Genomic DNA, 12,999 nt, shown 5'->3' with positions numbered 1-12,999 from the left:
ATCTTTTCCTTATGCATTTCCGCCTCATTATGAAGTCGGATGGCCATTTTGGGTTCTATTATTGGTCAATAAACAGGAAAGAGAAGTGCTAAAATATACATCATTTGTTGGAACAAAGCTGGAAAAAATAAATATGAAGGTCAATTAAATGATAAAACATGAGGTAATGTTCTCTTTTTAAATTAATTGGTGCATTTTAATTGTACTCTTTTAATTTATTGGTGTATTTATATATTTCTGCCTTTATTTTTAATTATGTCAGTGTTGGTCCTCCGTATTTTAAAGCTTTTGAGATGAAAAAAAAAATCAAAAATAATGACTCATTTTGCCAACAAGGGAAATATTATAATAAGACTTAAATGTCCAACACATTTTACACACTCCAGTCCTCTTGTCATGTATGAACTGAAGCAGCTGTGATTAAACCCAGAACCAGAGACTTGACAGACAGATGCTCCTCCCACTTCATGTTTCACAGCATAAATCCCCACAGGGGGAGATAAACGCTATACCGCCACATTAAAACAGTCAAATCAAAATCCAGAAACCACAACCAAAACACTCTGTATAAAGCCAAACATCTGCAACGTGTAAGTTCATCTAACCCTCGCTGGAGCTTCAGGTGCAAGAAGGAAACCCCCCACCAATCATTCTGAGCCTGACCTCACGTTTAAGGAATGCCCCGGGGTAAAACCAGGTTGTTCTGATCCATGTCGTGACAGAGGAGTATTGTGTGGGACAAAGAGTTCTGGGAGAAAAGCTGCAGTTTCACTCCAGCTGGGCACCAAAAATACCTGCCCGTCCCTCCAGACTTTATGTGGGCATCATAAAACACCCTTTGTGCTTCCCGGACCGTTAACCTCAGCGCAGCACTCTGCTCTATCTCTGGGGGCCTAATGCCTGTTACGCCTCTTCACACTCCGAGGAGATGCAGCGTCAACATCTGAGCACATCGTTAACAGTCTGGAAAACAGCTTACAGAACAGCTAAAATGATATAATGATCAACAAAGTCAGCTTGTTACAWTGATAAATATCCACGGCTATTAGCTAGAGGACTTTAGGTTCATTTGTCTGTAGCGTTAGCAAAAYATTTCATGGAAGTCTCAGGAAGTAACCATCGCATGTAGGATTCAAGATCAACAGCTGATAAAATGAACAGAAAAAAAACCAGCTAAAACTTGTTTAATATAAAAAAATAATGAGATAAATTTTGGTGTGGTTGTAGCTGAGTCATCCCCAACATGCACTCGGAGCACGCACACTGATCGAGCAAGGTATGCACTCATCTGTTAGCAAAATATCTCAATCACTGGTTGAAATTWAATGAAACTTTCAGTAATGAACGACTGAAAGCACATCTGGAACTGATTAACTTCTGGAGTCGAACAAAAACGGTGGCAGCACCCGGACCCGACAAAAAAATCATCCTCATCTTCCAGCATGTCCTCGCCTCAAAGATGGGGGTCCGGTCATATCCGAAACTGATCAGCATCCTCTTTATTTTCAGTCAACCCAACAACATGATTCGAGTGGTCCGCCCAGCTGGAAGCAGGGACTCTGATCAAAAAACTGTTCACATTGGACTCGGATAAAACTGGGTTCCCCCGATACGGAGAGTAGTGAGTCTTGCCCGGTATGGGTTGGTAAACATCACCCTACAAATACTCAAACACACTAAAACAGACTAAATTAAAGGCTAAACACAGTAAACTACACCCTATCTATAAAATCAAATTAAACATCACAAATCTCTGAAATCTTGTTACCTTCTCTAGATTTTGCTCTCTCTCTCCATCACTGCCAAACTTCATTCAATTTTTGCATCTTTTTCCTGAAGATTTTTTTAACGTTTGACAAATACTTTCAGGCCTCAGTCAGAAAAGAGTTGGGGGGTTGTAAGTTTGTTCGGCGTGGAAGCAGAGGGTGGACTGAGGTGGTTTTTTCCTGAGTCTGCCTCTCTTTCCAGCTGCCTACCGCTGCAATGTGCTTCAACGACGACCATTTAATTTAAAAAAAAGGGTTGTTGATTTTTTATCATAACGCTGGTGTTCCYGGGCCGATCAACACAGTTTTAAAACCTGGTTTATAGTTTTTTAGTCTCTACTTTTGACTCAAATTGAAACAAATTAGAGAGAGCGGCTCTTTCCAGCTGGAGCTTCTAGCTACTTTAGGAGGTTAATCGTCATAATCGTTATCAACTAAATGCCACAATTAATGGTGAATTTTTTTGTTAATATCGGTGAGAAAGCAGCCCCCCCACAGAACTTAACTTACCTCCTCAGGGTTGAGCAACAAAGCTGGCGACAAATACACAAGCTTCAAGCTCCGCCCACTTTAGGAAACACAACTAGTGTCAGTCAATGTCACAGATATTGAGCTGCAAATTGGCGTGGAAGACGCTGATTATACTCGTCCCATTCAGAAGGCAACAGGCGGGTTTTTAATTTTATCTGGCAGGTATGGGGTTTTCTTAAGATGAAGATGTTTGGACAATCAGACACAAAAAGAGAGGTGACTCATATCAAACCATTTGCTGCGTCTTCACAGTTTACAAACTGTTTGTAAACGAGTCAGAACGCAGGAATGAGGGACGACTCATCTGGCGACCGGTCGCTGACCTGCCCCGAGAGCCGAAGGTCTGAGTGTTCTTTGAAAAAAAAAACGTTTTCTAAAAACTGCGGCRTTTATCTGGCTGCTGCAGCGAGGAGGGGAAATTCTGAAAAGTTCTTCTGTGGGAGGATAACCCTTCCACTCTGGAGGAGGACTCCATGTTTATCCTCCTCTGCCAAAAGGAAAAGGCTGTTAARGAGGCCAAATACCAGATACAGAAACCTGAGATAAGACCTCTCCTCAACAATGGAGTCGGCGGACAAATGAGACAAACGTCTGACTTCCTGTTGTCACTCCAACATAAAAATAAGAGCAGAGTTGGTGAGGGAAATCTCAACGGTTCAAAAGGCTTGAAGCGTTCCTCTTTAACGTCTGCCAACAACAGCAGAAGTTATTTTAAAGTGTTTGTGTTCATATCTGAGTGTCTGTTAGCAAAATATCTCATGAACCACAGGCTGGGTTTTAATGAAACTCACAGCTGATTAATGTTTGGAACCTGGTTCAAGAGGAGTTCACCGAACAGGAAAATGGTTATAAATCAGATAATGAGCTGAGATTTTGAGTGGTAGTAATCCCCAAATCATACTCCGAGGACTAAAATTAAAACTATGGTGTTAGAGGTGGGAGGTGTTATGTATTCCTTCGTTAAATTGATGAAAAATACAACAAAAGCAGCCTGATAGAGTAAAAACATACTGAACTTTGATTCCCAAACAGCCATTTTATAAAAAGATTTTTAGATCCTGTTTATCTGCTGCAGTTAGTTTTTATTTTGTTTTTCCTTTGTGCTTTACACGTCCAGCTTCCTCACTTTAAATACGAAATGCAAAAAAAATAAAAATAAAAAAGTTTAGCAAGATACCCTAGCGAAGAACTATCAATGCTACTCTAAAAGATGACGCAAACGTTTGGCTCCTTCAGAGTTTCAGCATCTTTTTTTCCAACAATAACCCTCTAAATCAAAGCTAACAGATAAACGACCCATTAGATCACGAAACAGATAAAAAGTCAGATGGAGCAGAATTTATGATCTCAGTCGGCTGTTTGAATCTGCCAAAAGTCAACCGCAGCTCCTGAGAATCCAGTCATAAAAACCTCCTTGAAAGCATTTTTTTTTAAAGTTTACCCTCTCTGAACGTCTCGTCTCTTTCTGCCCGAGGCGATGAGGTTCATTCTGCGTGACTCAGCCCAGAGAAGCTTTCATTTGATGAACGAGTCACCGTCACCTTCCCAGTAGCGACYGTATTTGTTTTACTTAGAAAGCTAATTAAACTGGGTCGACGTGAGGCTGTGAAACAGGACACGCCATCAGAGTTTAGGCACRGGAACATGAAGGCGAACAACAAAACACCACATTTCTCTCTGTTCCAAAGCATCCAAAGAGCTCTGCCTGAAAACTTCTTCACTAGTTTGAATTAAAGTTCATGTCTGAAGAAATKACAGTAATTATTGAAATAATGAGGCTGCAGGTTTGAGTCCGGGTTTTGTCAGAGAGAAGGAATCCAGCGGTCGAATAGAGTTTGCTCCCTGTGGTGACCCCCGAAGAAAACAGCAGCTGAGAGAAAAACACAGAGTAGCATCACWGCTATATTTTAGCTTATGTCCAGCTCTAAACAAACACATTCAGCACCTGTTACCTGGGCTGGCAAAATCAGACACGACGAGGGTTTTTTTTTCTTTTTGTTGTCAAATTCTTCATCGCAAAAGTTACAAAATGAAAAGACAAATTGTTTCAACAAAAAAAAATCCATCCAGAGGACCTGACCTGGATTATTGAGAATGYATCAGGACAGAATGATACATACTGTATTTATTCATGGGGTAGTATTATACACAAGTTATTGGTGATTAGATTTTTTTATGCCTTTTAAGCTCAAAAATGATGATCTAATTATACTCAAGATTGTATTAAACATGAATAAATATGGTAGTTTGTTTGTAATTTGGTGACTTATCACCTCGAAAACAAGCTGGTTTTGTTTACAAGAGCGCCGATTTGAAAACTCGATTCGTTTTGGTCTGGAGTGACATCATCAGGAATACCAGACGAACATTTAAAAAGGTAACGGCTTCACAATGACGCCAAACGAAACACGAAGGGATTTCCTGCAGAGAAAAATGTCCGTTTTCAATGAAAATTACAAAAGTTCATAAATCACAAGGATTGTTTTGAAGAAACTTTGATTTAAAACTAAATTAGGAAGATTTGATGCCGATTTGATGCTGATCTTTATGGACTCATTTTTATCCAAATCTCATTTACGGTAAAACTAAATGTGCTTGTTAAGGAAGAACAACAATAACCATAGCAACACAATTATTTACAAACTGTTTCTTCTCTTCAGCAAAAAACGTACAAAAAAAGAGGCATATATTAAAAAAAGGTACAAAATAAAATATTTTTKGAGGTTTTTTACAATATTCTGAACAATTAGTCCTCTCTTAGGTTGTTTTTCGAACATGTTTACTCGTACGACAAGAAGCATTTCTGCGGCGTACTCACAGCTGAAGTTGGAGGAGATGGAGTTCCCGGCCAGGAGGCTGTTGACGGTAATCTGATAGATGATGTGGAGCAGCAGGAAGGACATACTGGTGAAGCAGAGGGACTGCAGCAGACGCCCTGTGTGGCCTGAAAGGTGCAGGGGAAAAAAAAAAAAACAACAAGTATTTTTACTGGTTTGGTTTTCGACATGCAGAACTTTCTGTGTTGTGCAATAAATATAATAAAAGCTCTTGGTTTAAGAGCAGAAAGAGGAATGTATTTTAGGACAGACAGCTGTTTCTGATTCCACATGACGTCGATCTGATGCTACACGGTCAGGAGCTGCAGGGAGAGAGATCACAATGCAAAAAAAACTGCTGGCACCGGCGCCGAGCCAAGTTTATTTCTGTAGAAAAGTCAAATAAACACTCAGGCGGGCCACAAGACCTTTAATTCATTATTAAAAGGAGCCGAGCCAGCCTCCGCACATCCTGCGTCGACGGCTTTCGCGGCTCCAAAATAAAAACACGACCCRTCTGAGACCTCGGAAGACGTGAAAGGTGTCGACCGGAGGAGCGTTTTTTTCCTGTGACGCAGGTAAAGAACGGAGCGGCCGGAGGACGTGTCGGATCCTGGGGAGGGACGGATGAGAGGAGCTGCCACAGCTGCTCAACACATGGCTGCTTTATAGAGCACCTGCAGGGATTTGGGATCATTTTAGGAGCTGCTGTGGTGGTTATTCATCACCGTGGGACATTTCAGGCTCGTTCTTGTAATAAAAAAAAATTAATGTTTACAAAATCCTTGTGTTTGTTTGTTTTTTTTGAGAGTGAAACAAACAGCAGCTCTGTTTGGTGGTTTTAATCCATCCAGTTAGTTTAAATCGTAATAAATCTGCRAATATTCGGGTCCGGCAGTTAATCACGTGGCAACAATTCCATCTCGTTAAATTTACTGCATCATCGTGGGGAAGTTTTAACAGGATAAAGTCCTGGTTAAAGTGAGACGTTCACACCGAGCCACCGACAGCTGGGGGCGGAGCTTAACATTACGAGCGCTGCAAGACAATGTTTGGATTATTAGACATAAAATGCAGTCATTTCCCATTTCTCTAGGCTTTTAGGGTGGAAGAAAAGGACGCTCTTTTTTTAGTCATGGGGGAAAACAGAAAGTCTGTCTTTGATTCTAATATTTGTGTATCTGGAAACATAATGAAATGATCGAAAAGTGTTCAAATCTAGCCTCAAGTGGAGAAAAACACAAAAGATTCCACCAGGTCATTATTTCCATCCTTCTCTGATCCACCCCTGCTGCTGATCAAATACACCTAATTAATAATAACTAAGCTTCATAAAGTCATGAGTTTTAGCTGCTCTGGAGGATACAGGTGTGTTAACACAACGTCAAAGCGGAAAGACATCAGCAATGATTTCAGAGAAGCATAAAAATAAAATCTCAGATTTTTTTTTTATCCCAAATTGATTTTAATCGATTTTGTTTCCCACTTAACGGAGTGCCTCTGTTTCAGGTGTTGAAACTAATTTGTTGTACTCCTGCTTTTTGTAGCAAAAGCCTTCAAACAGATGTTGCAGTGAGGCTGAAGTCTGAGGTTGTGAAACCAGTTCCAGAAAACTGAAGAAACTGTGCCTTTTTTTTTTTTTTTTTGAGAAGTAGATCCTCTTTGCTAGCTGCCATATTGTCRTGTCGTGTACCAAGCGTCTTGAGGGACAGGTGGGGTGACCTCTGAACTACAGAAGCCCCAAAGAGTGCACTGTTGGAAAAAAAATCCAGATATTCCCAAAATTAAATCTTTATAAATGGCAAATTCGAATTAATTGATTAAATCGATTTATTGCCCGACCCTAGATGTTTACCATAACGCACAGCGGGATGTTTGGATATAAGCAAAGACACCTCAACTCTCAAGCACGGCGGTGGAGGACTGATTATTTGGGCTCTTTGCAGTCAGTCAAGAACTGGAGTCAAACGCGACTCTATTGGTACATCAACTAAAGACTAAAACAGAACAAAGATCCCAAACRCAGCAACTAATCTACAACAGAAAGGCTCAAAAACAATTAAAAAAACCATAATCACGAAGCGACAGTCCAGAACCAAAACACTGAGGCAGACCATCTGAGCAGAGACTAACGTCTGCAAACCTCAAACTGAAACAAAATTCCACAACCATAAAAAGGGAATTCGGTTTTAATTTAAATTTTTGTTAATAGGCGAGAATAAACACCAGATATGTTTGTGAAAAATCTGTAAGTTAGTGGGTTTTGTAAAGTCTGAGGTGTTTTTAGTGATGTTCTGTTTTCAAACTGGCTCCAGTACGCCTACATACTGTTTTGGCATTTTGTAATAGAACACTTTTGTTGTCTTACGGTAGTTTGTGTCTCATCTAAAACATTTTGTCCCAAAATGTTCTCCTGAGAGGGATTATTATTTGCTTGCTCAATAGGAGGCATTGTTTGCCCCCTTTTTTTTTTGGCCATCAATTAGAAAACTGCCCCCATTGACAACAAATACAGCCCCATTAAATGATTTAAGTCCCAATGCAATTTATCCAACGTGAGGCGCWCGGTGCCAGACGTTAACAACGCAGGGAAAAAGTATCTTGGGTTTTAAAAAGATGTGGGTCAGACTCTGCTGAAACATAAACCGGACAAATCAGAAAACAGAAAACATCAAATATTTATACAAATTCACGCAGAAGTGCTAAAGTTCTGCCCTGAGGGAACCCGTCACGTCAAACCGCATGAAGCTTCACGTAACGGCTATTTAAACGCCCTCTACTAATATCAGAGTGACGCTTCATACTCTGTTCAAATCGAATAAGATTTAAATGTCTCGAGTAGATCGCAGAGTAAATCACAAATAACAACATGGTGGGTAAAATGTTTCCCAACCACAAACAGATCCTCGGACACACTGCTCCGCTTGTGGCTTTTTAAAAAGGAAATTACACCTGATGAATTATTCACGTGCAACATTTGGTTTAAATTAACATCCTGGGTTTAGCTGCAGCATGTTCTTCACCATCAGAAGGAGCAAAATGAAACAGACCATCAGAACGCAGCACTTTGTGATAAAAAACCACTTTCYTAAATCCATCTTGGATTAAAAGGCCYGGTTTGCCTTCAGGGAATGCATATCGCCCGCTGAGTTTAACGTCAAAGTTTTAGACTGAAAAAGTTGTAGCATTGTGTGTAATCCCATGCAATAACGTGTATAGCTACTGTCACGTCAACTCGATATTTGTAAAACTGACTGAATTAGAGACCATTTTGTTTGCTAAATATGTAAAAAAAATTGTGGTAGCTAATGCTTAACTGGTAAAAATGTCAAAYGRATAGTGGAAGCTAATGCTAAATATCTAAACAAATAAAATTGTGGAAGCTAATACTCAACAGCTAATTGCTAACGACAAAGACAACTGTCAGTCTGCATCACAGGTCTTCGTCTCCGTCCAGCTGAAGACTGGTGGGACTGACAGATACCCGTTCATGTTAGCTTGTTAGCTAGCTGTTAGCAGACATAAAGTTGGCAGAATTGAACTTAGTGAACCAATCAGTTTCAGCTAACGGTGTTCAAAGTAGGGCTGTGTATTGGCAATAATTTGGTGATACGATACATATTATGACAGAGTGGTCACGATACGATATATCCCGATATATTGCGATACTGTAAGCAAGGCGATATATTGCGATTTTTTTTTGCCCAAAAAAATCTGTTAAATAAAAACCTCTTACTGGAAAAAAAATGAAAAGAGTTTTATGTCACGAGGAGAATGCCGAGCTCGAGACACTAGAGCGTGCGCTATATGTGCATGCCTGCCTGCCTTCCGTAACGTTGGAAAAAAGAGCGCACAAAACACTTAATTTGTCTTAAAATACAGACATTCTGACAAATAAGTAACTGTTTGTAACCTTACCTCAGCTTAGAAGGCAGAGGGTGTCGGTCTTTTCCGCTCAGATTCAGCTATAGGAGCATGAAGCTAATGTTTACTCACAATGCTAATGCTACCCTTACTCTCTGGCGCTCAAGAGGTAGAGGAGCCAAATGGCTGGCTCACTGCTGCCAACTATGGTCAGAGGCTGAACTACAACATAAAAATGAACGGCTGGCAGGAAAGTTGACGTTTTAAACCTTAATAAAAAAATCGATACAGGGCTTTAAAATATCGATACAGTATTGGGAAATGAAATATCGTGATATTTCAGTGTATCGATATTTTCTTACACCCCTAGTTCAAAGTAAGTGAAAAAGCTAATTTGATAAACAAAATGTTATAAGTTAGCTGATTAGCGGGAACCATGCCCACCACTGGTATCTGATTTACTCCACAAAAAACAAAAAGAATTAGATTTTGGTCCCACTGTGTACAGTGAGAACGTAGCTTTAGGGTGTTTGCTGTAACTTCCTGATCATCCTGTCAGCAGGATGACAGGCGGGATACRTGTCCCAGCAGGCAGAATCTCTGACACCATCTGAGCCCTCGAGCACTTCTACTTCAAGATTTATGGTTTTAAGCGAGTCAGATCACCGCAACAATGTAAACAACTAATAAAAAATAAACAAAGATGAAAAATGATCAGCTTCAGGTCATGTTTTCTCTGTGAAAACAAGATAAAATGCCTTTTTTATGTCTGACGTCTTGCGGAAAAACCACAGAAAATGTATACAAACTTGTAATTTGTTCACGTGTCTGGGTTTGCCTTCTTCTTATTTAACCACAGGGAGCCTTGCTGCWGTTTAGAAACACGTCATTTTATCATTACAAGCTTCTTGTATGACATAAGTTTTAACTCCTACCCCTCCTAGTTGACAGAAAAATCTAAGATAAAATTTGTTGTGGTAGTAACGAGGCTTTTTTAACTTGTTGCTTAATTAAAGAAGAAATTTTTAGTTTAACCAGAAAACAAACTTGACAAATAAAGATTTGAAATTCTTGTTACAATATAGTCAGATTAGCAAAATTAATCAATTTAACTTTTATTAATGTAATTTTTATGCCCTAATTTTTACTTTTTTTCCCCCCAGTTAAAAGACGAATGCTGTTCCTGTTTTGCTTAATTTTGTTTTTGGTGCTCTAAATTGGTGTTTACGAGCCACCTGGCAGAGAAAAGTCTACTTTTGAACCTTCCTGCTGCCCTTGGGTCAACACAACCCACCACCCAGGCGCAGCAGGAGGGTTCATTAATTTGAAGGTAAATTACCTGCTTCCAAAGCCATAATTTAGTAAATATTAAATCTTTTTAGGGAATCTGTTCATCTGAATGAGATTTTCTTTGTTCCAGTGCTACTTTACAAAAGTAAAATGTTTAGTTATTTGTATTAGTTTCATTAAAACCTGAGTTTGGTGCTGATAGGACATTTTATATGATTAAAAAATGAGCGTATAAACTCCAATATAACTGTTCAAGTCGACGGCCGTCAGACCGCTGATCCGGACCTTTTTCTTTTTAACTATTGATGAGCTTGTAAGTGGTCCACTCTGTGCTCCACACCCCACCCCTCCTCCTTTACTTCCTGGTTGTTATTTCAGCTGGAGACGAGGAGCCGAACGTCGGCCTGGACGCGGCTCCCTCCTCCGACGTGTCTTTATGTATTATTAAACGCTGCATGCGGTCTCCTCCAGAAACCCCGCGGAGGTTCTGGGAGGTGTGCCGTTTAGTATTTTGCGGTGGAGGCTGAAATCCCACATACATCATCCGTAAGGAGAACAGTCACCTCAGTCACTTCTCAGAAACCGCACAGCTCCATTGTGATTTATACGACTGGTCATAAAAAGGAGGATTTAGAAGACGGTTTATGAGCTTTAATGAACTAAATCGAAACGTTTAAAAGCTTTACTTCAAACTTCACCTGGGCAGAATCAAGTTTTCTCTCATTTCTTGTGTCTCGTTTTATGTCTTGGCTGCTACCACGGCAAAAACATTTTTGCGTCGGCTAATGTTTAGCTGTGGCGGCCATCTTGAACTGGGCTGACTCCAAAAGTTAATCAGTTGTAGACGAACACCTGATGGTCACTTTCTGAAGGTTTTACGAAAACGTATCCTGTGGTTCTTGAGATATTTTGCTAACAGACGTTGACACGAACAATAAAATCCAAATTTAATGGCAAAAACATAACAGAAAATATACCGCTCTGTGTATGTGTTGAAACAGAACACTGACTACTAACACGGCAAACTTTAGCTCAACGTCTGAAAAACTGAGTGAACTGTAGCCATTTTCGTGTTTTCTAAATTCAGCTAACTGTGGCGGCCATATTGAATTGGAAAGACTCCGAAACCTAATCAGCTGTAAAACAACATCTAGCAATTGCTTTCTGAGAGGTTCATTTAAATCCACCACGTTGTTCATGAGATATTTTGCTAACAGACAAACAAGCTCACTTCAATAGCGTAATAGCAAAGTTATAAAAGGAAATCAGCTAGCACTCAAAGCACATCCTGGAGATYWCGCTCAGCTACTACCACGCCAAATTTTAGCTCAATATTAATGAAAATTAGCAAGCCGTAGCTAATTTTGCGTTTGCTGTGGCGGCCATCTTGGATGGAAGCGACTACTTTCTGGGAATTTCATTAAAATTTTCCCTGAAGGTCTTGAGGTATTTTGCTAACAGATGAACAAACATGGGGAAAAAGAGCAGAGGACAGCGATAACCTGTTTGTTTTCCCTTTTCCAGTAACTGCAGTGCTTCTTTCCTCTTTAAAAAAACATTTATGTTTATGTTTTATCATTAATAGGGGAGCTACCGGTGCAACTAAAACAAACCTCAGCCTGCGGCCTCAGTTCCCATCAAAGCACACTTCAGATCTCCAAGCGACGGATCAAATCTTTTATATATACGTATATCTGAGATCTGGCGAACGGTGGATCGGTTTTTATTATTACAGATGGAATCAGGCCGGCGTTCACYGAGATTACATTTCAGGGAGCGAACGAGGAGCCAAATCCAACCTCATCACAGACGGACCYGGGTCTCCTGCAGAACGGCTGGTTCAGATTACAGAAGGACAACAGTCRAACCAAAGCTTTCACGGGGAAACGCTCCAAAACGTCCTCCGGGCTAAAAAACAACGCTAAACATTTTTTTTATTTTTACTAGTCTCAAAGGTTACCTTGCATCGTTGTGCACGTGGGCTCCGGGAAGAGAGGAATGAGCAGGAGGTAGATGAGGTAGACGAAGGACAGGACGTTGTACCTGAACAGGCAAGCTGCAGGGAGAAAAACACAAATCTGTAACTAGATCAGAACAAACAAGAACTTCTTTTATTATTTTTTTTTTTTCATGATTCCAACATAAAGCCTAACAGGAAATAAAGGGCAGCAGCTCTGCACCGGGATCGACACACAGGTCAACAACAAAAAACACGATTTTAGAGAAACATCTGGTTAAAATCATTAAAAATGTTCCCGGTGTCCGAAAGCTGCTCCAGAACATTCCAACAGATTTAAACTTCAACACTTACAAGCCTCATTATGGCTCACCTGCACTTCATCACACAGACAAAAATAATAATCTGCATTTAATTTAGTTACTTAAACGCTCGCTTGAAAAAATTATCTGAAAGTTAAGAAAATAGTTTTTTTTTCAGAATTTTGACTTTTTTTCTGATTCTCAGAATTCAAATTTTAAACTCAAAAGTCACCGACTTTTTAGATTAAAATCAGAATTCAGACTTTTTAAGAAATCTGAGAATTCTGAGTTTAGACTACGAATTTTGCCTTTTTTTGTAATCCAAGGTTTAGATTCAGAGTTCTGACATTTTTTACAGAATTCTGATTTTTTTTTCTCAAAATTTTGAATTTAAAAAAAAATTCTGGACATTTTTGAATTTTCACAATTCTGAGACCGAAGTAAAAACTTTTCTCTGAATTCCAACATTACAG

At 39.7% G+C, this 12,999-nt stretch overlaps 1 protein-coding gene across 5 annotated transcripts in view; it reads right to left on the bottom strand.

Moving 5' to 3' along the window:
* piezo2b (piezo-type mechanosensitive ion channel component 2b) overlaps nucleotides 1-12,999 on the bottom strand; it is an 82,319-nt gene that overhangs the window by 60,636 nt on the left and 8,684 nt on the right. For all 5 annotated transcript variants that reach the window (XM_014019968.1, XM_014019965.1, XM_014019964.1 and 2 more), the window contains exons 2-3: nucleotides 12,228-12,323; nucleotides 5,116-5,241 (exon numbers count right to left, since the gene is read on the bottom strand). In XM_014019968.1, the coding sequence (XP_013875422.1) occupies nucleotides 5,116-5,241; nucleotides 12,228-12,323 (222 nt within the window). The remainder of the gene's footprint in view (nucleotides 1-5,115; nucleotides 5,242-12,227; nucleotides 12,324-12,999) is intronic.

This window comes from Austrofundulus limnaeus, unplaced genomic scaffold (assembly GCF_001266775.1).
Source record: "Austrofundulus limnaeus strain Quisiro unplaced genomic scaffold, Austrofundulus_limnaeus-1.0 Scaffold237, whole genome shotgun sequence".
Lineage (NCBI taxonomy): Eukaryota > Metazoa > Chordata > Actinopteri > Cyprinodontiformes > Rivulidae > Austrofundulus > Austrofundulus limnaeus.
Note: the sequence above shows the minus strand (reverse complement) of the source record. Positions and strands in the feature narration are given on the sequence as shown.